A 24344-nucleotide genomic window follows, 5' to 3' on the forward strand; every position below is an offset into this window, starting at 1 on the left:
ACAAGAAACCAAAGCAGATGTTAAAGGTTAAGTATACCTGTGGCCTTTGAACTCCTCTCTAACTGCCCTCAGGGTCTAAAAAATTAACTAGGCTTTGCTGAAGACATAACTGCCTTGACTTAACCTTAATCCCAAAGACTTCAAGCCTAGGAGATTAAAAAAAAAAGTCACTGAAATAAATTCAAGAATATATGCAAGGTAAGATGATTTCTGGTGGGTACTTCCTTTTCCTCAGTGTTTCCTGTAATGGAGGTTTACGCTGACAAGAAGGTGAAGTCCAGTATTTGGGGACAAGAAAGATGTAAGAATATATGAAAATATGTCTGCACTCTGGGTATTAACCTACTGTTCTGTGTATTATATACATTTTTCTCCATTGGCACAGATAATTATTTTAAAAGTTGTCAACTGTATCCATCATGAAGCTCTTCTAGTGCTACCAACAAGTACATATATTTTGGTCAACACTGTCCTCTTTGGAAAATAGGCAAGGAAAGAATCCAACTGCTTTATTCCATTAAAGTAAATATTCCAGCAGCTGGATCTAATATGTTCCATTAAGGTCAGGAAAACTGAGGACAGCTGGCATAGAAATAACTCATCCTTTCATGTTGGTTGTGCAATGAAAAGTATTTTCTAACCAGGCTACTAGAAATATTCTACCTTCTCAATATGTACTTAGCACTAAAAATAGATTAACAGTTTAATTAGAAACTAGCTTTTCTTACAAAACCCAATAGGTTCCACAATTTTGTAATCTTACTCTGAGAGAGCTAAAGTAATATATTTGTTGCTTGAAAAAAAGCAAAGTATTCATTTGTTAAGAGTAGCTATGCATGAGAACCTACAAACTGTGTTTAAATTAAAATATAAAATCACATTTGGAGAAAAGTTAGGAAGCATGCAGGATGTGAATTCACCCACTTCAGCTTGGGTAAAGTGGGAGGGTCACTGCATGAAGACCCTATAAACAGATAACATAACAATACTTGAATTTGCAAAAGACTTCCTGGGCAGAGTTTTAGTGGCCTCATGTTGTAATGTCTGAAATTGAGAAGGCTGTTTATATCAGCTACTAAAACCCCTGCCTCTCTTACTAATGAAACTACTTCATATGCCTGGATACACTCTACCTGCCTTTTATATTAGGCTGGCACACAGTTATGTAGCAGCGACTGCTCAGTAACAATTACTTAATTGTACTTTTTCTGACATTCTGTGTATACATTGTCAGAACATCCTTTTACAGATTGACTCCATAGTGTTGAATGGCAGGAATTAAGTGAATGCACTCAGGTTATTCTTAAGATTGAATATATTAATATCTGCATAAGTACACTTATAGTAATCCAGATTTATTTACCACAAATTGGAGAGTGAGTAAATATTCTTAACTTAGAAAAAAGCTTACCCAAGATTCACTCTTAGTTATCAACCTCCTCTACTGGCTTTGACATGATTCAGTTTGCTATGACATTTTCTGATTACAGGAGTTGTGTGACCTGAAGGGTACACTTGTAAACCTGTATTCTCTGTTCCTAGTAACATACAGTTAAGGACTGGAAAAGAGCTATAGAAATTCCATAAGTACTTAACCAACCACCTCACCTTTCTATGAGTTTCACAACAGGATGTTTTTATTTTTTACCTTACTTTCCCCAACACTCTCTGGTAATGAAATGACTGAGAAACAAAACCGCCCAGAGAGGTGGGGGAAATCCAACAAACTGGTTCATCTAGAGTTGTTGTCCTGTATAAAGAAACCAAAACACTAAAACTTATTTTAACAGTCTCTTTTTCAAGTAAAAGCATATAATTGATGTTAATTCAGTCTCAATTTTAAGATCAGAAGGACTATAACCTGAGTTGCAGGGTTGGCTGCTCTTATTATCTGAAGTTTTAAGAGGCCCTGAAGTAGAAATGAGGAAATTTTAAAGTGTCATTTTAGAAATACCCCTGCCTCTTTAAGGGCCAAACAATTATAAACGAAGATAGGCAATGTCTGGATTTTTAAAAAAGTTTTATTGAAATGTAGTAAGTTCTAAAATACGGCAGAGAGGTCATATATTTAATGCTGAAAGGGGAAAGTGATGCTCAAAGTCACACAAAGGCTGCAGGATTTCTGACTCAACACCTTTGGGGCTAGAAAGAAATGAGGAGTGGGCTGGATGTGGTGGCTCACACCTATAATCTCAGCACTTTGGGAGGCCAAGGCCAGCAGATCGCTTGAGCTCTCGAGTTCAAGACCAGCCTGGGCAACATGGTGAAATCCCATCTCTACAAAACACACAAAAATTAGATGGGTGTGGTGGTGTGTGCCTGCAGTCCCAGCTACTTGGGATGCTGAAGTGTGAGGATGGCTTTAAGCCTAGGAGGCAGAAGTTGCAGTGAGCTGAGATGACGCCACTGCATGCCAGCCTGGGCGACAGAACAAGACCCTGTCTTAACAACAAAAAAGGCTGGGTGCAGTGGCTCACACCTGTAATCCCAGCACTTTGGGAGGCTGAGGCAGGCAGATCACTTGAGGTCAGCAGTTTGAGACCAGCCTGGGCAACATGGTGAAACCCCATCTCTACTAAAAATGTGATGCCTGTAATCCGAGCTATTCAGGAGGCTGAAGGAGGAGAATCACTTAAAGCCGGGAAGTAGAGGTTACAGTGAACTGAGATCACGTCATTGCACTCCCACCTGGGCGACAGGGCAAGACTCTGTCTCAAAAAAACAACAATAAACAACAACAACAACAAAAACAAAAAGAATTAAGGAAACAACTTCCTGTTTAGGAAGGTGGGTGAAAAAAAAAATCTCTACATGTAGGCAAGCAGTTTGTGATATGTGGACTAATCTTCCAAATCTCATTCTAGTACTAATCTCATGCCAGTTGGTATAAATAGGTATTTTAAAGTGAAACGTTTAGCATTCCCTAGGAGATTCAACAATACAAATATTAGCCACTCCTAGAAATAGACTTTGGATCTAGAAATGGTGTTTGCTATGTTAATGGGAATAGTGGGAAGAAAATACACTGGCAGACTATACAAATATTAGAAAGAAGATAAATATCTTCACTATCTTATGTCAGGACTTACAAGTTAAATGTTAGAAGTTTCTTCTTTTTCTGCCTAAAACCTGAATGCCAGAATGAGCTGAGTTACAATGCAGCAGGGAAAACTGATCACTGGTTAAAGTGTGGTTTCTGGATCTTGTTACTGGGTATTAAAGCTCTTTGGCAAATGCCTTCATATCTGTTTAATGACTAGAAAACAATTCAAGAAAAGTGACAACAAAGACAATAATTACAAAACAGGCTGATAACCAGCGTTAACTATGATTGCCAAATAGAAGAAATGTTTTTTAAGAAACAATGTGTTAATATGATGTGTTAATATCAGTAGATACAAAGGATATAATCTGGTTGATTAAAATCAAAGTGAAATTTAACTGACATAGTAAAATATCACTTTACAAGATAGTCAATTTGACCGGTTCATTGTGAAGAAGAGCATTATTCTCTTTCCTTTCTCACTTGTGATCCAGACAAAACAAATATCTGATATATCGAAACAATATTAAAAAAAAAAAAATACAAAAGCTCTATCAGTGTCATATAACCTTAAAACTCTACCCAAACTGAGATGCTCAGGTTTACATAAATATATATACATATATATCTTTTAAATCCCAGAGTCCAAGACACAAGCCCATAGGGGTGTGTGGCTCTCAGAGGCCAATTGTTTAACTCTGGGAGTGTAAGACTGTTGTGAGGTGGGTGGTCTCTGACCTACATTTATAGCTGTCAGTTTTGAACACCCTTCCCATGAGGAAATCTTTGCCTTTTGTTCAAAACGTCTGAACAAAACTCACCTCTGAACTAACAGAGATGTTAACAGGACACCTGGCACAAAAAGGGCTTAGAAAAACGTGTTCTCATAGAGTCTCTCAGGCTGTCAGTCATCTAGACACAAGTGAGTCAGCATCCATGGCGTTCAGAAGATAGAGTTCAGGCTGAGCTGTCAATCCCAGATGGCACTAAGGAAAAAAAGATGGAAGAGGGTTAGACTGATTTTCACATATTTATTGAAATCAGCATTTAAGTACCTATAATTAGCACATCAATTTAGGCCTTTTTTCTGTACTGCTATGTTGATTTTTATTTCAGAAAAGAAATGGCTTACAGATACATACATGAATGGTTTCTGATATGCAAAATAACAGGTAGGAGCTGAAATAGTTAAGGACTAAGATGGTACCAAATGTCCTCAGCAAAATTAGCACTCTGACTATTCTTGTGACACAGTCTGCCTCAGGATGGGTGCTGCAAATCAGGATAAGAACAAACATGCAGAATGCTTTTGTATTTTACTACTGTGTGAATTAGAAATCAAATTTCCAATGGTTTCAATCCTTAGCCCTATTATCCTTTGGCACTGGAGCAGAGAAAAGTCTTTCATTTAAAAAACAAAAACATGAAATGGCATGTACTAAGAGGGAGAAAGATGACCTATGGGTCCCATATGTTTGTCAGGCTGAATAAGAATCACCGAAGCTGCTTTTAAAACACAATTCCCAGCTGGGCCCGGTGGCTGATGCCTGTAATCCCAGCACTGTGGAAGGCTGAGGCGCGTGGATCACCTGAGGTCAGAAGTTCAAGACCAGCCTGGCCAACATGGCGAAACCCCTCCTTGACTAAAAATACAAAAATTAGCAGGCCATGGTGGTACATGCCTGTAATCCCAGCTACTCAGGAGGCTGAGGCAGGAGAATCACTTGAGCCCGGGAGGCAGAGGTTGCAGTGAGTTGAGATTGTGCCACTGCACTCCAGCCTGGGTGACAGAGCGAGACTCCATCTCAAAAAAAAAAAAAAAAAACCACACAATTCCAGACTCCGCTCCTAAAGAACCGAGTCTAGATGGTTTGTGTTGGGACCTGTGCGGTTATTATTTTTTTTGCAGAGACAAGGTCTCACTATGTCACCCACGCTGGAGTGCCAATGATACAATCTTGGCTCACTGCAACCTCTACCTCCTGGGCTTCAGCCTTCCTCCCATCTCAGCCTCCCAAGTAGCTGGGACTACAGGTGTGTGCCACCACACTCAGCTAATTTTTTTGTAGACAGGGTTTTGCCATGTTTCCTAGGCTGGCTATGAAGTTATTTCTTTTTACTTTTTCTCTTCCTCGAATACACCTTGGAACAACTTTGAGTTTCATTTTAGCCCTACTGTTATTACTTAGAGCTTTTATTGTTATCCTTTGGCACCAACAACCTCTAAGTTAACGCTGAATGCAGATTATAAATTTATTGGCAGCAACTATCCCTATTTTAGTATAATAGAAAGGCACTGGAGTTGGGTTCAAGCCCTTAACTCTACCATTTCCTACGGCCTTCAGCATGTCACATATACTTTTGGAGCCTTATTCTACTTATTTGTAAAATGTGAATAAATGCTACATTTGAAAATGCCAAGTACAGCCAGGCACAGTGGCTCACACCTGTAATCCCAGCACTCTGGGAGGCCAAGGCAGGCAGACCACTTGAGGTCAGTAGTTTGAGAGCAGCCTGATCAACATGGTAAAACCCTGGCTCTACTGAAAATACAAAAATTATCTAGGAGCAGTGGCTCACACTTGTAATCCCAGCACTTTGGGAGGCTGAGGTGGGTAGATCACAAGGTCAGGAGTTCAAGACCAGCCTGATCAACATAGTAAATCCCCATCTGTAAAAATACAAAGATTAGCTGGGCTTAGTGGTGTGCACCTGTAGTCCCAGCTACTTGGGAGGCAGAGGCAGGGGAATCGCTTGAACCTGGGAAGTGGAGGTTGCAGTGAGCTGAGATCGCACCACTGCACTCCAGCCTGGGCAACAGAGTGAGACTCTGTCTTAAAAAAAAAAAAAAATTAGGCATGGTGGTGAGAGTACTCAGGCGGGTGAGGCAGGAGAACTGCTTGAACCTGGGAGGCAGAGGTGGCAGTGAGCCAAGATCGCACCACTGCACTCCAGCCTGGGTGTCAAAGCTAGACTCCATCTCAGAAAAAAAAAAAAATGCCAAGTATACCAGTATACTATCTCGTGTTAGTCTTCAGCACATATATTTAACACATATAAACTGTCGTGTGTAACCTCACAGGCTTGTTGTGATGACTGTGTGAAGACAGATTAGACCAAATGATGCCCAAGATAAAACTATTTCCAACTAGTGGGCTAGGAAAACACTATATTACACTGGCTTTACGACATGGAAACAGCTCTTCAGACATCAGCTTGCTTAATTCAGGCTTAAGTAAATAATAGCAATTAAATATACTGACAATTCATTGAAGCCTTTCCCAAGTGAGCAACGGTGGTAGGCTTCTTCAATATGTAGTAAGCAAGGGTTGCAGTATTAGAACTGTGATGCCCACAGAGTGTCACTTAGATGACTTAGTTGATAGACTACTTTCATTGGAGATGTTTGTTATATTGTTCTGAGACACTGAGAAATGAGAATAAATGGCCTGGGAATGGGTTAAAATACTTCCACGGGCAGACAGCTAATACAAATGAGTGAACTTTTCAACTAGTAACTCTTGGCTATTGCTGGGATAGGACCATAGAGGACCCTGTCCATTCTCTACACTTGCCAAAAGCATTCGAGCTTACTTTTAAAATTCTGCACAGGGACCAAAATCTACCAGTTGGCAACTTCTGGCTAATGCATATTCTAGCACTAATCAGAGTATGAAACAAATGCTTCAGTGTGTTATGTTCCTTGTGCTGATAAACAATAAAGCTTGGCGACAACCCAACATGTAGGGTATACTACATATCATACAGGATAGTTTGGGAATGAAAACATGGATTCTGGAGTTAAGCTATGTGAGTTCAAATGCCAACTGTGCATTTCATTAGTAATGTAAATATGGGCAAGTTACTTTTGGCCTTCCAGTTGACTCATCTACATAGAGGCTGATCCTCTTGTTGTTACAAGGATTAAATGAGATAATACAAGTGTTCAGGCCGGTCTTAGAACACAGTACTGAGTGAGCCATTATACATTCATAAGCTAAGGGGCTGAGAGACGCTGACACATTTAGAATCACTGGTCCTACCAATGAAGAAGCAGAAGGTATTCCAGAGGGCAGAGCTAAAGGAAATGTTTCCAAACAGGATCCTCACATTGTTTTGCATCCTATTTTAGTTCTGAAATTAAATTCAAAGTAAGGAGAGGGCACTAAATGAGGAAGGACAACATGGAGAACAAAATTCTTCCTAGATAAATTCCACTGTGTTACTTACAGGGAAGGTTTACAACAGAGAAAGGGAAAATGAAGTTCTGGTGACACGCCTGGGACAAATCAACTGCTGACTCAAGTTTTCCTGTCATGTGTCTAGTAAAGTTCACTGTGCCTGAGCTCTGCCTTTGTTTTTAATAAATGATGGCAATATTTCCATTTATATCAGGCCTGCCAAAATGTTCCTTGATCTTTAAGCTAAACGAGTTTGGTTTCTCTTCAAATAGTAATTTTCATTGGCAGCACATATAGAATGTAAAAGTGAAACAGTGAAATAAACTATAGGTAGAAAATATTCAGCTTAGAGAAAAGCAGAATAAAATTTTTTTTCCCAAGTTTAAACATGGTAATGATGTGACCTTTAGCTATGTAAAACTATTTGACTAAGTGGGTAAAGGGAAATTAATGTCCTGGTATCTGCAATTAATCCAAGCCTTCTGAGGACTAAATCCATTTATTTCTCTATCCTTTCTAAGGAGAAAATCCTAACAGTGTGGACTTAGTGTGCCATTCCAGGTGGTAGTTGCTGGTTCAGTATTTTTGTATCAAAGTTGTTGAAACCCTATTAATAAATTATTTCAGGGTTAAAAAAATACCCAGGAAACCAAATTGGAAAAAGAAAATTTTTTTTAATTAGAAACCAAGTTTACATATGGTTAAATGGTTACTAAAAGCTCAGTTGTAACCACTCCTAACACCACTAGCAGAACCTCAAGGGAGCCAAGAGCTCTTCCCTTTTCCCTTGTTAATTTCCAGTATAATGTAGCAGCACAGTTATTTCATGTCACATTTAAGGAGAACAAGAATCAATTTATATAAAGTACAACTGTGTATCCTTAAACATTCCACATAAACACACTGCCAAAACTCACTGGATATGCTGGAATTGGATATGCTCACTGGATATGCTTAAATTTCTTACGTATTGTTTATTGCACCCAGAGTACTGGTTAAAATGCACTTTCTCTCTATGAGGATCAAATGCAATAAGGTATGAGGGTATTTTTAACACTGTGAAGTACACACATAATATTATAAAATGCCATTTAATTGGAAGGAGTTTTCTATCATTGCAAGTCATATATATAACTTTTAAAAGAATACTAGCAGCTTTTACCTAGGCTCCTAAATGCTTATAAATCTGAGACTGACTGGACCCACCCCGACCCAGGGCAAAGGTACATTTTACCATATCATCTTTATAAATAATTTATTTTTTTTTTGTCAGTTTGGCCTTTCCTACTGCAGCCAGGTGAGAGCTTAAGATGTCAGTCCCCAATATCTTGACAGAGCACCTTTATGACCAGTTTGGGGAATTACAATGGTAAGGGGAAGAGGCAGATATGAAGAGGAATGGTTAGGGGAATTGTCATTCATGACTCTGTGCTATATTACTTGAGGGGCTAAGAAAAATGTATGGTCAGTGAAACACAGCAGTGTACCCTTAAATGCCTTATGACCATCCATCCAGTCTGTGCTTTTTTGACTGTGTGCAAATATCAGTAATAACGCTTTTGGGGGCTCAGATGAACAGAGAACGCCAATCAACCAGGACTCTGGAAGGAAAGCTCCAAAAACGAGAAGTCCTTCAACACCATTTCCCATTACTGTTCTCACCAAGTCAATGGCTGTAAAACAGTTTTGATTATTTATCTCCATCAAAGTGATTTGATTTGAGATAATCACACAATCTCAGGCTCGGTCTGAAAAAATATCAGAAGTGGCTGAAGTAAAAGCAGCAGCTTCACGCTGAAGACACCCATTTCCTCTGACTCCAGAGCTCCACCATCTGGTCTCCAGATTTTTCCCTCTGAGGAAACAGCTGTAGAGAGGCAGCCCAGTTCAACCTTGCTGAGACAGTGAACTTTGCAACCATACTGACACCTACTGACTTGCGGAGAATGCTGAGAAAGACAGTGTGCTTTGCAACCGTTAAGTCCACAGCTCCTGAGATTGCCTTGCAAGTCATCTTGGGCGTGAAGCAGAGTGGTGCATCAGAAAAACATGACGATTCTGGTGAGAGGTGGCCTTTAGGAACAAAATAGACGGCTCTCCTTCCCCCTTAAAGTCTTTTCTCCCCACCCTCAACATTTCATGAGAACATCAGTTCATAAATACTACCATCTTTTTCTATCACCACCCTCCTGGAGAAGGAAAGTGAAGGTTTTACAACTACATGTGCTCAAGAGTAAATATCATCAGGAAAGCTCTACACTAACAGGCAGGTTATTAAGACTCCCAAGAAATCCTCATAAGCTTTTCAATCTGAGGAAAATCCTGAGAAGGTAGTTAGTAAGCACCACCTAGCGATGTGGTGCTAGGTTTTGCTAGTTGTCAGTTTTTCCCCTTCTTTGTTTTCTCACCCCTCTTAACTTCCATTGAGAAATTAAAGTAGAAATAAGTTCAAAGAACCCTAAGCCTGATAGAGCAGGGTGTCTCTTAATTTTATATTTCATATGGATGAAGCTATTCTAATTGAGAATTTTGTATAATTAAAATAATTGAAAAGGTATGTATAAGGAAAATTTCTCAGCCTTTAAAAATCCATTACATTTTGATAAATAAAACTTGCATACTCATTCTGTAGTTTGAATAATAAAAAATGTATTACATTTTCCAATTTTTTTTTTTTAACATATAGCCTGGTTAAGAACCATGCATATCCTCGTCTCTCCCAAGGATAAATTGAGCTAGCCTTTGGGCAACTACTTAAGCACTTAGTGTTGGAATGATAGCAGCAAATGTCAGCTTTTCAAAGATCCCACCCTAGTCCAGTTCCAAGGTTACGAGGTCAGGAAGAAAAAAATAATTCCATCTTTCAAGCATACATGAAACAAAGTCTTTTCCAACCAACGGTTGAGTCATAAATGCAGTCTGTGCAACGGCACATACTTTTGGCTATGTTCACACAGTAAACCATAGAAACACACTGGCTCTGATGGCTACCTGCAGAAGACAGACTAATCCAGTGTTATTTAGTGTAGCCACGGGTGGCTTCTTCTGTCAGCAGGGCTTTAGAGATGCTTACCGTATGCCCACAGTCCAGGAAGGACATGCCCAGTGCAATCAAACATTGCCAACCCTGAAAGACAAAACATGGTCATCACTCACCAGGCTCTTTGAAAAGCCATGACTGCTCACACAGCACTTCTCAAATGCAAATCTGCTCCCTTCCTTGAACATCCAGCTGTGCCCATCTACCACCAAGGGTAGCGCAAGTCATTCTCTCAACCCCGCCCCCCTTTAAAAAAATCATCTGCCTTCCTCAACAAAGTTTGTCCATATTATTTTTAATATTGAATTTCTCTGTTCTTACTGCTTTGTGTCTGTGGTTTTCCTTTTTTATTTTTAATCTTTATCATTATTTTGCGTTTTAGAGACAAGGTCTCCCTCTATTGCTCAGGCTGGAGTATAGTGGTGCAATCATACCTCACTGAAGCCTCGAATTCCTGGGCTCAAGCAATCCTCCCTTTTCAGTCTCCTGAGTTGCCAGGATTACAGACGCACATCACCATGCCCAGCTAATTTAATTTTTTTTGTAGCGACAAGGTGTCTTGCTATTTCTCAAGCTGGTCTAAAACTCCTAACCTCAAGTAATCCTCCTGGCTCGGCCTCTCAAAGCACTGAAATTACACACATGAGCCACCTCGTCCAGCCTGTTGTTTGTTTCTTTTATCCAACTATAAGTTCTCGGAAGTCCACTTTTCCTCAGTCCTCCCCATGATGAGGAGAATGACTAACAGACTAATACAATTGGTGTAGTCTCCTAAGCTGCTCTATGAAGTTCCTGTTTTGAAGCTAAACAGCAGTAACCCACTCTAGAATCAGCCCTCTCCTCTAAAAATAGGCCTTCAGGCCAGAGGCAGTGGCTCACATCTGTAATCCCAACACTTTGGGAGGCTGAGGTGGGTGGATCACCTGAGGTCAAGAGTTTGAGACCAGCCTGGCCAACATGGTGAAACCCATCTCTACTAAAAATACAAAGATTAGCCAGGCGTGGTAGCATGTGGCAGTAGTCCCAACTACTCAGGAGGCTGAGGCAGGAGAATTGCTTGAACCCAGGAGGCAGAGGTTGCAGTGAGCTAAGATCATGCCACTATACCCCAGCTTCGGCAACAGAGAAAAACTCTATCTCAAAAATAATAATAATAATGGGTCTTCAACAAGCTCATTAGCCTTAGGCTGACTGAGAACAAACTGGCACCTTCATATCCAATTTGCATTACGAAAGGATACCCCTAACTTCTATAGTGAATTTTTAAAAACAATTCCTGTCAAGGATATACTCAGTTACTTGGTTTTCCTTGAAGTTAAGTTCCTAGATCACAGGATCAGGACAGTCTTTGTGTGCCCAAAGTTTATCAGGAAGAAAAAAAGAAGAGATATATCAATCTAGGAAATAATTTTTCAACATTTACTTAAGTAATTTTCTCAATAAAGTATCTAACGTGTGGCACACTGGCGTGGGGAAGTGTTCTAGAGGTTAACAGCAGGTTTCCAGCCTCCATCTTTAGCCATTCTCTGCAGCAAAAATGATATAAATTCTGCTATTCCTTATCCCCAACTCCTGTGTTTTTTCAAAGAAACCTATACAGAACAGGGAAATGGATCTGTTGTTATTTTGGCTGTTTTTCATTAATATAAGCAATGTTAAAGACGATTTGGAAAATAGAGAATATATCTATAATTCTACCTTCCTACAACAAATTATATTGCCATTTTTATATAATTCTAGACTTTTTAAAAATTTTTTTATAATTGGAATATAAATTTTACATACTTTTTCATGTAGCTATAGTTTTATAACCACGATTTTTAAAAAATGACTCTAGAATGAGAGTCAAGGAAAGATTATCACTATTTACTTATTTGCTTGGACAGCTCGTAAGTGATGGAGCTGAGGGGGGCTGTGTGCCGCATGTGTCCCACCCCGAATCTCTAAATCACACTGCATGCCCCATTCTCTACCTCTGTTTTGTCCTGTCCTCCATTCTCTGTGCTGCTACCCTTCTTTTAGTTCCTCAAACATACTGCACTCTCTTGTTAGGAATTACTAAGAATGGAAACCACAGAAGTGACAGAAATTGAAAAAATGACAAATCTTCGTAACCAAAGTGAATTTTATGGTTAGAAATATTATTTTGTAAACAGCTGGATTTGACAATTTCATATAAATTGTCTCGATCACCTGGAGGTAGATTGTTATGTACTATTTTGGGTCTGTTCATTTCTCTTTTTTTGTGGAGATAGAGTCTTACTATGTTGCCCAGACTGGTCTCTAACTCCTGGACTCGAGTAATCCTCCCGCCTCAGCCTCCCAAAGTACTGGGATTATAGGCATGAGCCACTGTGCCCAGCCTGGGTCTGTTCATTTCTGAATGTCAGTGAACTCCACCTCTACCATCCCTGATACCTATGCCCCTGCTCTTCCAGGCTGGACTTACCAAGTAGAACACAAAGCCCAGATAAGCCACGCTGACCACAGCAGCCACCACATACAATGCCACATGCCCTAGTTCCTGGACATAAACCACTACAAAGTACATATTGATGGAACAGATGATAAGGACCAAGATTCCTCCTGCAATCCGCCAGCCTCTGTAAAAGAAATCAGCACAGTCACTGGTGGAATAATCCAACTTGGCCACAGACAGAAAAGGAAACTGCATCCTGTGGAGTAAACAGGACGGGAATTAGAGGCAGTTCAAAATGAATGGAAAAACTGTTCTTAATCTGAAAAAAAAAAAAAAAAAATGATTCTTCATAAGTCTAAGTTAAAATCACCCAAAGTTAGATACTGATAGGGAGAAAGAGCGGGGAAAAGACACCAACAAATAATCCCTAATATTTAAGTCCCTAGAGATGCAACAAGGCCTAGAAATGCAATGAGTCATTTTATTAATGTTCCCAGAAATGCAACAAGTCACTTCAGATACCTCATATCCTTTGAAGATATATATAAAAGGTACTAACTTACGCCTTTCTTGTTAAGATCATTTAACAAAGAATTAAGGTGCCTCAAACTTCCGTGGCTGAAGCTGAAGAGTTATGCTGTAAAAGCTGAACTTTCTTTCCCTTCCAAATGAAAGATGTGCTTTCTCTTCCTTTACTATATTCACAGTTTCCATTCTCTAAGCCAAAGAGGAAGCAGTTAGCAATCACCTCTCAAAGCATATCACTTCCCTCTATGTCTCACGTCTGACTGGCCTACTGCATGAAGATACCCTTTCCCCACATCAGCATCCCCTTTGGGAACGAAGAAGAGTACACTCACAGTCCATTGGCAAAGTCACTCATTACTGGCCGCAAGCTCGTAAATGTGAGGATGGGTATGAGGGCAAAGGGAAGCTGGAAAAGAAAGAAGATCAGATGGGATTACTATGGGTCCTTGTATCACCCTAGAGAACAGCACAATTAATGAAATGGAAACATAAATGCTGCCTCAACTACTCCATGAGAAATAATTATTCCTATCATCCCAACATGCTTTGGGCATTACACTGAATTCTGTAGAGCTGTCATTAAACTAGCACACAAACCTTTGTACATGACTTGTCTCTTTAACCTCCACAAGACCTAGCACAGTGTCCTATATGTTCATTTAATGTTTGCTTTGCATTAATGAACTACAATTTTGTGTTCCATGTGTAAGTAAAGCTCGTAGTTCGCATTCAACAGGTTTAAAAAACCAAACCATTTCTACAATCCTTTTAGATGCCAAGGATTTCATATACATTTACTGCAGACCACAACCATGCCTCTGCCTTCCTCTCAATATCCCCCCAGCACCCAGCTAGGCTTGGTACCTAAGGGCAGTACATAATGCTACCTGAATAACTAGGATGTGAGTTTCCTCAGCTTCCTCCTCACCTGTAAGCTCTGTAGAACATTCAGGAAGTCATTCATCCCTGTTAGATGCTCTACATCTTGGAAGACAGCAACAAGCAGAGTGGGGATGATGGCAATAGAGCGAGTCAGAATCACTCGGGCAAAGCGTGACCACTTTAGGTTCAGGAATCCCTGGAAGAAAACATAGGAGCAGGATGACTGTCTGCAACAGGAAACAAAAGTTCTGGGGAGGTTTAGGAGAGACCTCAGAAGAATGGGATTGAGAAGTGACAAAAGGGGCCAGGCTCAGTGGCTCACGCCTGTAATCCCAGCACTTTGAGAGGCCAAGGTGGGTAGATCACCTGAGGTCAGGAGTTCAAGACCTGCCTGGCCAACACGGTGAAACCCCATCTCTACCAAAAATACAAAAAATTAGCCGGGTGCGGTGGCCAGAGCCTGTAATCCTAGCTACTCAGGAGGCTGAAGCAGAAGAATTGCTCAAACCTGGGAGATGGAGGTTGCAGTGAGCTGAGATCACGCCATTACACTCCAGCCTGGGCGACAAGAGTGAGACTCTATCTCAAAAAAAAAAAAAAGAAGTAACAAAAGGGTTGTATTATCTCCCTCTATCCTATACCAGCACATACCTCCATGACAAACTGGCCAGAATAGGTTCCTGTCATGGTGGAGCTCTGTCCTGCAGCCAGGATCCCCACTGCCCAAATGTAGAGTGCAGCAGGCCCAAAGTAACATCCCAGCACAACACCCTGTGAGAGGCCAAGATAAAGGATATGATTGTGTCAATAATCTGCTCAGACAATATCCAAAACAGCGGCTCCCTGTGGCATTTCTCCCTTCTTCCTTGCTATGCACCACCCACGCCAAGTGCCGTGCTGGGCACTGTGCCAGTAGCTAGGCTCAAGTCCTGACCTCATTCTAGAAGCTTTCAATCTAAACTTTACTGGATATTCCTTCGTTTCTCTGCCTAGTCCTTCCTCTTCTCCAAGCTCCTAAACCTCCATCTTAAATATTAAAAAAAAAAAAAAGAAAAAGAAGAGGTCTACACCACATTCCCCAAATTATATTCCTTTACACACTATTCTGGAAAATGGCAATAGAAGTACAGGGAAATATCAAATAAATTTGGGAAATGCTACACACCATATATTCTACTGTTGGAGGATCACAATGTAACCAGCATAAAAGAACTGAGAGACTCCCGTAAAAACACTTTACTAAGAACACTTTCTTGGGGCTGGGTGGGGTGGCTCACACTTGTAATCCCAGCACTTTGGGAGGCCAGGGTTGGAGAATCCCTTGAGCCCAGCAGTTCGAAACAAGTCTGGGCAACAAGGCAAAAACCCTGACTCTACAAAAAAAAAAAAAAACAAGGCCAGGCATGGTGGCTCACACCTATAATCCCAGCACTTTGGGAGGCCGAGTGGGGGTGGATCACCTGAGGTCAGGAGACCAGCCTGACCAACATGGAGAGAAACCCCATCTCTACTAAAAATACAAAAGTAGCTGGGCGTGGCAGCACAAGAACAAAACTCCGTCTCAAAAAAAAAAAAAAAAAAAAAAAAAAGCTGGGGTGTATACTGCATCATTTTTTTCTTTTCTTTTCTTTTTTTTAAAGATAGTCTTACTCTGTCGCCCAGGCTGGAGTGCAGTGGCCCAATCTCGGCTCACTGCAACCTCTGCCTTCCAGGTTCAAGCGATTCTCCTGCCTCAGCCTCCTGAGTAGCTGAGATTACAGGTGCCCACCACCACACCCAGCTAATTTTTGTATTTCTTTTTTAGTAGAGACAGGGTTTCACCATGTTGGCCAGACCGGTCTTGAACTCCTGAGTTCAAGTGATCCACCTGCCTCAGCCTCCCAAAGTGCTGGGATTACAGGCGTGAACCACCGTACCTGGCCTGTATAATGCATTCTTTTCAACTGAGCCTCTATTCCTTCCCATTTAATCCAAAATGCTTGTCTGGTGTCTGGAGTTCTGAAATAAATGACACTCCAGAGAAGATATGCTCACATCTAAAGTGAAGTCACAAAAAAGACCAGATACTATGCTAAAAATATTGATTCAGGAACAAAGATCACAAATCCAAACATGCTTACCCCTTTGTAGATGTCCACAGCCAGTGTCGAGTTATCTTTAGGAAAGAGGCCAGCATGAGGACTGCTGGTGTTCGTACAGACTTCAACCTAGAACCCAAAGCAGTTCAAAAGCAACTTTTGTTTCAGAAGCAAGGACCAATAAGAGCTTTCCTACATATCATACACAGTCATCTATGAGAGGTAGGCTGGAGGGAAAACATTGAACACTGGATATATGCTGTGATGTGGGCAGAGACTGGCAGCAACGTCATCTAGGATCTTCCTCTATAATCCTTCTACACCCACAGGTCATCAAAAATCTTCACTGAGTTACAGTGTGCATGATAATAATGTACAAACGCCGGGGTACTTTAAATGATTACAGGAGGAGAGGCTCTGAAGAAGGCTTCAGACATGAGAGAACACCCAGAATAGAATCCTCAGTCAAAGCAGACAGAGGAGTCAGAGGTTCCATAGATGGGAAACAAATGGTGGTCAAAACTACATAGGCAGTCCAGGCACAGGAGCTCACACCTGTAATCCCTATACTTTGACAGGCCGAGGTGGGCGGATCACTTGAGGTCAGGAGTTTGAGAGCAGCCTGGCCAACATGGTGAAACCCCATCTCTACTAAAATTATAAAAAATTAGCTGGGTATGGTGGCAGGCACCTGTAATCCCAGCTACTCAGGAGGCTGAGGCAGGAGAATCACTTGAACCCAGGAGGCGGAGGTTGCAGTGAGCCAAGATTGTGCCACTGCACTCCAGCTTGGATGGCAGTGCAAGACTCCGTCTCAAAAAAAAACACTACATAGGTAATCAGAAATCAAGATTGATACAGAATTCAAAATGACAAGACAAAGTCTGTCATCATCACAGTTTCTGTTTTCTGTTTGTTGACTACTCCCAAACAAAAGCTGAGAAAGAGGGTCCAGGCTTGGTTACCCCCATACTGTAGACTCTGACTGGTGCATGGTGATTTTGGGGGGCAGAGGTGAAGCTACAGATTATTTTTCCTGAACATTAACACTAGAAGGATGTATTTTCCTTCCCCATCCCATTGCAGTCTTCACTTTACCCTCATATTCACCACCACCCATAACCCCGGCTTACTCACCACCTGCTCATTGGTTTTCCCAAAAAATGCTTCAGCAAAGACTGAGACAACAAAGACGTTGATGATGAAGGAAACAAAGAGTGCAATGCAGGATTCAATAAAAAAGTACTTATTGGCTTCTCGAACTTCCTGCTTATTGTTCCGGTTTACCTGTCTAGACTAGAATGACAACAACAGCAGTCACTTTTTGACCAGTTAGAACAAGTTTCCTTGTAACATGTCAGGAGTTTGGAGTCAGCTGAGAGATTTAGGGGACAAACAGTTGACCAGACAAAATGTGAGAGATCCAACACTCACCTACATCCTAGTTACTGAGCAATTAAGAACTTCATATCGGGGGAGAAAAAAGAACTTCATGCCCTTTCGTTGAACTGTACATTCCCCAAATAGGGAACAGAGACTAAATGACTACTGAGCTCTCAGTTACTCTCAGTGGCTGGAAGGACCACGGACCTATAAAAACAACCTGATTTCAGTCCTAAGGTGTGCATATCCCTATTTATAAAGGTTTCTGAAATGTCTAAGCAAGCTATTACATAATACTGATGGTAAAAGCCTGTTTGGGCTTCTTTACTCCTGACCTCCATAAGCCCACTTGAGCTTTTGAAATTTAAACACAAGACACTTGATGCACTTCTGACATTTTATGAAAAACTTTAGTCCCAGCTGGGTGCAGTGGCTCACGCCTGTAATCCCAGCACTTTGGGAGGCCATGGCGGGTGGATCACTTGAGCTCAGGAGTTCGAGCCCAGCCTGGCCAACATGGTGAAACCATGTCTCTACTAAAAATAGAAAAATTAGCCAGGCGTGGTGGTGCATGCCTGTAATCCCAGGTACTCGGGAGGCTGAGGCACGAGAATGTCTTGAACCCGGGAGGCAGAGGTTTGCAGTGAGCAGAGATCACGTACTCCAGCCTAGGTGACAGAGCAAGACTCTGTCTCAATTTAAAAAAAAAAAAAAAGAACTTTAGTCCCACCTGCTTTATGCAGTTAGTAATCTCTGGTCAATCTGGTGATAAAAAATATCATCTAAGTATATGGAGTTTATAAATGTCCAGCCTTGGAAAATACCTTGCTCCTTCAATGTCCTAACAATTGTAAACTAACTTTGTGTCCCTTGCAATTGAAGGAAAAGATCCCATGAACTATCTACGAGGTGAAGGAGATAAGGGCCTTGCTCACCTTGACTAAGGCAGAATGCAGGTACATGTTGTGTGGCATGATGACAGCTCCCACGATGCCCACAGCCTGTTCAATCTGTGGAGTGCGACAGCCTGAACAGGATGGTACGAACATGCCCTTGAGTACCTGGCTCTGGCTGGGTTTCACTGTAACATACTATATACCAACATAACAATGATTAGCCTTTACAGGAACGTGAAACAGGGGAGTAACACAGTACTAGGGAACAGTTAGCATCCCTTACCCCTTAAAACCTCATCTTCTTCTTTCTTTATTTATTTTTATATTTTTTGAGATAGGATCTTGCTCGTCACACAGGCTGGAATGCAGTGGCATGAGCACAGCTCACTGAAACCTCAATCTCCCAAGTTCAAGCAATCTTCCCACCTCAGCCACCCAAAGTGCTGGTATTACAGGCCACCACACCTGGCCACAATCTTTTCTTCTGCAACTACCTAAGATAATGAGGAATACAGGATCATCATAGGACCAAGCAACATAAGGGGCTTACTACCAGGGGCCAGAGAATTCAAGACTGAGTATCCAGACAGTTTACATCACATCTTAGATATATGAAACATATGTGTATGATACGTAATTAATATTCTAAAGAAAGGGCTGGGTGTGGTGGCTCATGCCTATAATCACAGCACTTTGGGAGACCAAGGCAGGCAGATTGTTTGAGCCCAGGAGTTCAACAGCAGCCTGGCAACACAACGAAACCTTAACTCTACAAAAATTACCTTGGTGTGGAGGTGTATACCTATAGTCCCAGCTACTAGGGAGGCTGAGGTGGAAGGATCACTTGAGCCCAGGAGGAGGAGGTTGTAGTGAGCTGAGATTGTGCCACTGAACTCCAGCATAGGCAACAGAGTGAGACTCTGTCTCAAAAAGAAAAAAAAAACCCAGGCACCTTGGCTTACACCTGTAATCCTAGCACTTTGGGAGGCTGAGGCAGGTGGATCATCTGAGGTCAGGAGTTCAAGACCAGCTTGGCAAACTTGGTGAAACCCCGTCTCTATGAAAAATACAAAAATTAACCAGGCATGGTGGCAGGCACCCGTAATCCCAGCTATGTGGGAGGCTGAGGCAGGAGTATCGCTTGAACCTGGGGGCCAAAGTTGCAGTGAGCCGAGATCATGCCACTGCACTCCTGCCAGGGCAAAAGAGGGAGACTCCATCTCAAAAAAAAAAAAAAAAGGCTGGGCGCAGTGGCTCAAGCCTGTAATCCCAGCACTTTGGGAGGCCGAGACGGGCGGATCACAAGGTTAGGAGATTGAGACCATCCTGGCTAACACAGCGAAACCCCGTCTCTACTAAAAACACAAAAAATTAGCCGGGCGAGGTGGCAGCGCCTGTAGTCCCAGCTACTCGGGAGGCTGAGGCAGGAGAATGGCGGGAACCCGGGAGGCGGAGCTTGCAGTGAGCTGAGATCTGGCCACTGCACTCCAGCCTGGGCAACAGAGCGAGACTCCGTCTAAAAAAAAAAAAAAAAAAGAAAAGAAAAAAGAAAAAGCTGCTAAGGGACTTGTGCACGGTGGCTCACACCTGAAATCCTAGCACTCTGGGAGGCCAAGATGGGCAGATCACTTGAGGTCAGCAGTTCAAGACCAGCCTGGCCAACATAGCGAAACCCCATCTCTACTAAAAATACAAAAAGTTAGACAGGCATGGTGATACACACCTATAATCTCAGCTACTTGGGAGGGTGAGGCACAAGAACCACTTGAACCTGGGAGGCAGAGGTTGCAGTAAGCCAAGATCATACCACTGCACTCTAGCCTGCATGACAGAGCAATGCTCTGTCTCAAAAATAATCAATAAAAATCTAAAAATTAAAAAAGAATATAGAATCAATTTTTATTATCCATACTTAGCATATTTCTGTTCACCCACGTTCATTTAAAAATCACTTGATGTTTGCCACTAGTACGTATGTAGTAAGAGCTCATCCTTAAACACTCTCATATATATTTTTCCCCAGTTCAGGATTTCTCTTGGAAGCCTTAGGCCAAGAGGCATAATCGACCCATAGATTACATATATATATATATATATATTTTTTTTTTTTTTTTTTTTTTTTTTTTTGAGACAGAGTCTCACTCTGTCGCCCAGGCTAGAGTGCAGTGGCCGGATCTCAGCTCAATGCAAGCTCCGCCTCCCAGGTTTATGTCATTCTCCTGCCTCAGCCTCCCGAGTAGCTGGGACTACAGGCGCCCGCCGCCTCGCCCGGCTAGTTTTTTGTATTTTTTAGTAGAGACGGGGTTTCACCGTGTTAGCCAGGATGGTCTCGATCTCCTGACCTTGTGATCCGCCCGTCTCGGCCTCCCAAAGTGCTGGGATTACAGGCCTGAGCCACCGCGCCCGGCCAGATTACATATATTTTTTAAAGTTCAGCCAGAGCCAGACCAGTAAGCAGAAATCAGTTTATAAGAACTGTACAAAGAAAGGTGCTAGTACTACAAATAATGTTAGTGACTGTAAGGAGTTTCTGGGTTGAGGCACAAACCAGGAAATATCCAGGATATCTCACATAATTCATTAACTGTTTTAATATTGAGAAAGTTCAAGCTGCAATTAACATAAACCAGGATGAGCAAAAGCAGAACTCCTCTAAGTTAACAGCCAAGAATAACCCTGCAAACCCCTCCTTAATTAACCCTATCCATGGCTGTTCTGTTGTCAGATGGTCAACTTGGGACCAAGGAATCTTGTCTAGAAAGCCCTAAAATATCTAGTCATTTTAAACCTGGAAGTCCCTGCAGGCCTTTCTGCATACTAATGTTTGCTATGGATCATATTCCTTCAAAACTGGCCCAGGGATAAATTGGCTTTTGTTGATACACCCACTATAACTGAACCATACTAGCATTATTACTGTCTTTTATAATAAAAGGCTAAAAAAAAAACCCACAAAAACTTATTTTAAGAAGCTAATGAATACCCTGTACCACTTGCCTCATATCCAAATGTGAGGGCCATAATAGTGATGAGAAAGCCAAAAAACGCTTCGAGCTTCCGTAAGCCTAAAGGAAAAAAGGCAGCAGTGAGCTCAGAGAAGGCAGACTTCCCCATCTGCCACATGACAGAGAGCAGCTCCTTCGACCCTCCCATTTCCACTCTCCTTACCATATTTGTCCAAGAAGAGAAATACAAAAGTATCTGCAATGGTGATGAGAACGCCACCCCACAGAGGAATCCTAGGTCAGAGATGAGATATGGAAGTCAGAGAGACAGAAAAAAAGGAAACACTGAAAAACAGTCTCTTCCCAACAGCTCTCCAGATAAAGAACACTTGGAGAAGCTAGGACTTGAGGGAGGAGGGACAATGGCAGAAAACAGGCCTTGGGTAAAGTAAGGTAACAGCATCAACTTAATTACATTCATTTAAACTTTAATTGAGAGCCTACTATGTCACTCTTAGGATACAAAGCTGAAAAGTGTGGGTCTTACCCTCATGGAGTTAGATGGATAGAATTTTATAGGATTAGATAGATAGTATCCAGTGGGGGCCGGGTGTAGTGGCTCACACCTGTAATACCAGCACTTTGGGAGGCTGAGGTGGGCATTCCTAAACCTGAGGTCAGAAGTTAGAGACCAGCCTGGCCAACATGATGAAACCCTGTCTCTACTAAAAATACAAAAATTAGCTGGGCATGGTGGCAGGCGCCTGTAATCCCAGCTACTCAAGAAGCTAAGGCACGAGAATTCCTTGAACCTGGGAGGCGGAGGTTGCAGTGAGCCAAGATCACACCACTGCACTCCAGCCTGGGTGACAGAGAAAGATTCTGTCTCAAAAAAAAAAAAAAAAAAAAAAAAGAAAGAAAAAAGAAAAAAAGAGATAGTATCTAGTGGGATAAAACAACATACAAATCAATAATTGCAATACAAAACACCACACATTCTAATAAAGGTAAGCATAACTCATCATGGGAAATGGAAGATGTAGAGTCTACATCTACCAGGGGAGAAGAAATTGTTTCCAGAAAGATTCCACAGAAGAAATAACAATTGAGTTGAATCTTCAAACTTAAAAATGAATTGGGTTTTTGTTTTTATCTCTGCTTTGAAATCCAGCAAAACATTGATTACTTTCTAGAGAAAAACCCCCTCACCTTCCTACAGACAGAAGATTGATGGCAATGGCTGAGCCAATGACTTCTTGCATATCTGAGCCGATGATAGCCAGCTCCACCATCAGCCATAGGATGATCCGTGGGACCTAAACACCAAACAGTAGAAAGACATGGTTCTGATTAATCACTTCTAAAAAATTCCTCCACAATTTGGAATTCACATTTTGGCACTAAACCATAAACAGTCCTTTATAAGCCTCCAGACTAGAGAAGAAATACCAGAACATGCCTCCACTTGGCCAATCACTGCACTGTGGCTCTCAGCTGGAGAAGGAAAACTGTGCTACCACGTGGCAGAGCCTGTGAACGAAGGTCAAGGCAGTAATCTCACTTTTTTCTTTTTCCTTTCTACTTGAGAAGAATGTAATTTCCATTTAATTTCCTAAAAAGAATCCTAAAATTTTTAGAGGAGAATAAGGATGCTAATACGGTCAAAATATGGGTCAAGAAAGAATATTAAATGATTGCAGAAGAGCACATCTATCCTGACCATAGCTGGGAAGACAAAACAAACATGAAAAGGTTGGGGTAGGCGGGCACAGTGGCTCACACCTGTAATCCCAGCACTTTGGGAGACTGAGGCAGGTGGATCACCTGAGGTCAGGGTTCAAGACTAGCCTGGCCAACATGGTGAAACCCCGTCTCTACTAAAAATACAAAAATTAGCTGCGCATGGTGGTGCATGCCTGTAATCCCAGCTACTCAGGGGTCTGAGGCAGGAGAATCGCTTGAATCTGGGAGGCAAAGGTTGCGGTGAGCCGAGATGGTGCCACTGCACTCCAGCCTGGACAACAAAGCGAGACTCCATCTCAAAAAAAAAAGGTTGGGGTCGACCAGGCACAGTGGCTCATGCCTGTAATCCCAGCACTTTGGGATGCCAAGACAGACACATTCCTTAAGCAAAGGAATTTGAGACCAGCCTGGGCAACATGGCAAAACCCCATCTCTACAAAAACTACAAAAATTGGGAGCTAAATGGTAAGAACTTATGGACACACAGACAGAAACAACAGACACTGGGGTCTACTTGATAGGGGAGGGTGGGAGGAGAGAGAGGAGCAGAAAAGGTAACTATTGGGTACTGGGCTTAATATCAGGGTGATGTAATAATATATACAACAAACCCCCATGACACTTGTTTATCTATGTAACAAACCTTCACATGTGACTGCTCTGCCTACGGAATAGCCTTTCTTTACTCCTTTACTTTCTTAATAAACTTGCTTTCACGCACACAAAAAAAACCTTCACAGCCGGGCACGGTGGCTCACGCCTGTAATCCCAGCACTTTGGGAGGCCGAGACGGGCGGATCACGAGGTCAGGAGATCGAGACCATCCTGGCTAACACGGTGAAACCCTGTCTCTACTAAAATACAAAAAAAATTAGCTGGGCATGGTGGCGGGCGCCTGTAGTCCCAGCTACTTGGGAGGCTGAGGCAGGAGAATGGCGTAAACCCAGGAGGCGGAGCTTGCAGTGAGCCGAGATCGCGCCACTGCACTCCAGCCTGGGTGACAGAGCAAGACTCCGTCTCAAAAAAAAAAACCTTCACATGTATCCATCTCCAAACCTAAAATAAAAATTAAAGAAAAAAAAAATTATCCAGGCATGATGGCGTACGCCTGTAGTCCCGACTACCTGGGAGGCTGAGGCAGGAGGACTGCCTGAGCCCCAGTGGTCAAGGCTGCAGTGAGCTGTGATCATGCCACTGCACTCCAGA

The 24344-nt window shown here is 42.0% G+C and overlaps 1 protein-coding gene across 30 annotated transcripts in view; it reads right to left on the bottom strand.

Moving 5' to 3' along the window:
• Positions 1-2003: 2003 nt before the first annotated feature.
• Positions 2004-24344, bottom strand: part of SLC11A2 (solute carrier family 11 member 2) — a 72221-nt gene continuing 49880 nt past the window's right edge. For 11 of the 30 annotated variants that reach the window (XM_045365243.3, XM_045365248.3, XM_015430615.4 and 8 more), the window contains 12 exons: positions 22605-22711; positions 21619-21689; positions 21448-21515; positions 18490-18645; positions 17309-17467; positions 16214-16300; positions 14745-14864; positions 14140-14289; positions 13544-13617; positions 12714-12867; positions 10298-10351; positions 2004-4029 (listed from right to left, as the gene is read on the bottom strand). In XM_045365243.3, coding sequence (XP_045221178.2) covers positions 3952-4029; positions 10298-10351; positions 12714-12867; positions 13544-13617; positions 14140-14289; positions 14745-14864; positions 16214-16300; positions 17309-17467; positions 18490-18645; positions 21448-21515; positions 21619-21689; positions 22605-22711 — 1278 coding nt within the window. In that variant the 3' untranslated portion in view covers positions 2004-3951. Of the gene's footprint in view, positions 4030-7878; positions 10352-12713; positions 12868-13543; positions 13618-14139; positions 14290-14744; positions 14865-16213; positions 16301-17308; positions 17468-18489; positions 18646-21447; positions 21516-21618; positions 21690-22604; positions 22712-24344 lie in introns of those variants that run through there. The other 19 variants (XM_045365244.3, XM_074006848.1, XM_074006849.1 and 16 more) reach the window with 8 other exon arrangements.

Source organism: Macaca fascicularis, chromosome 11, assembly GCF_037993035.2.
Source record: "Macaca fascicularis isolate 582-1 chromosome 11, T2T-MFA8v1.1".
Lineage (NCBI taxonomy): Eukaryota > Metazoa > Chordata > Mammalia > Primates > Cercopithecidae > Macaca > Macaca fascicularis.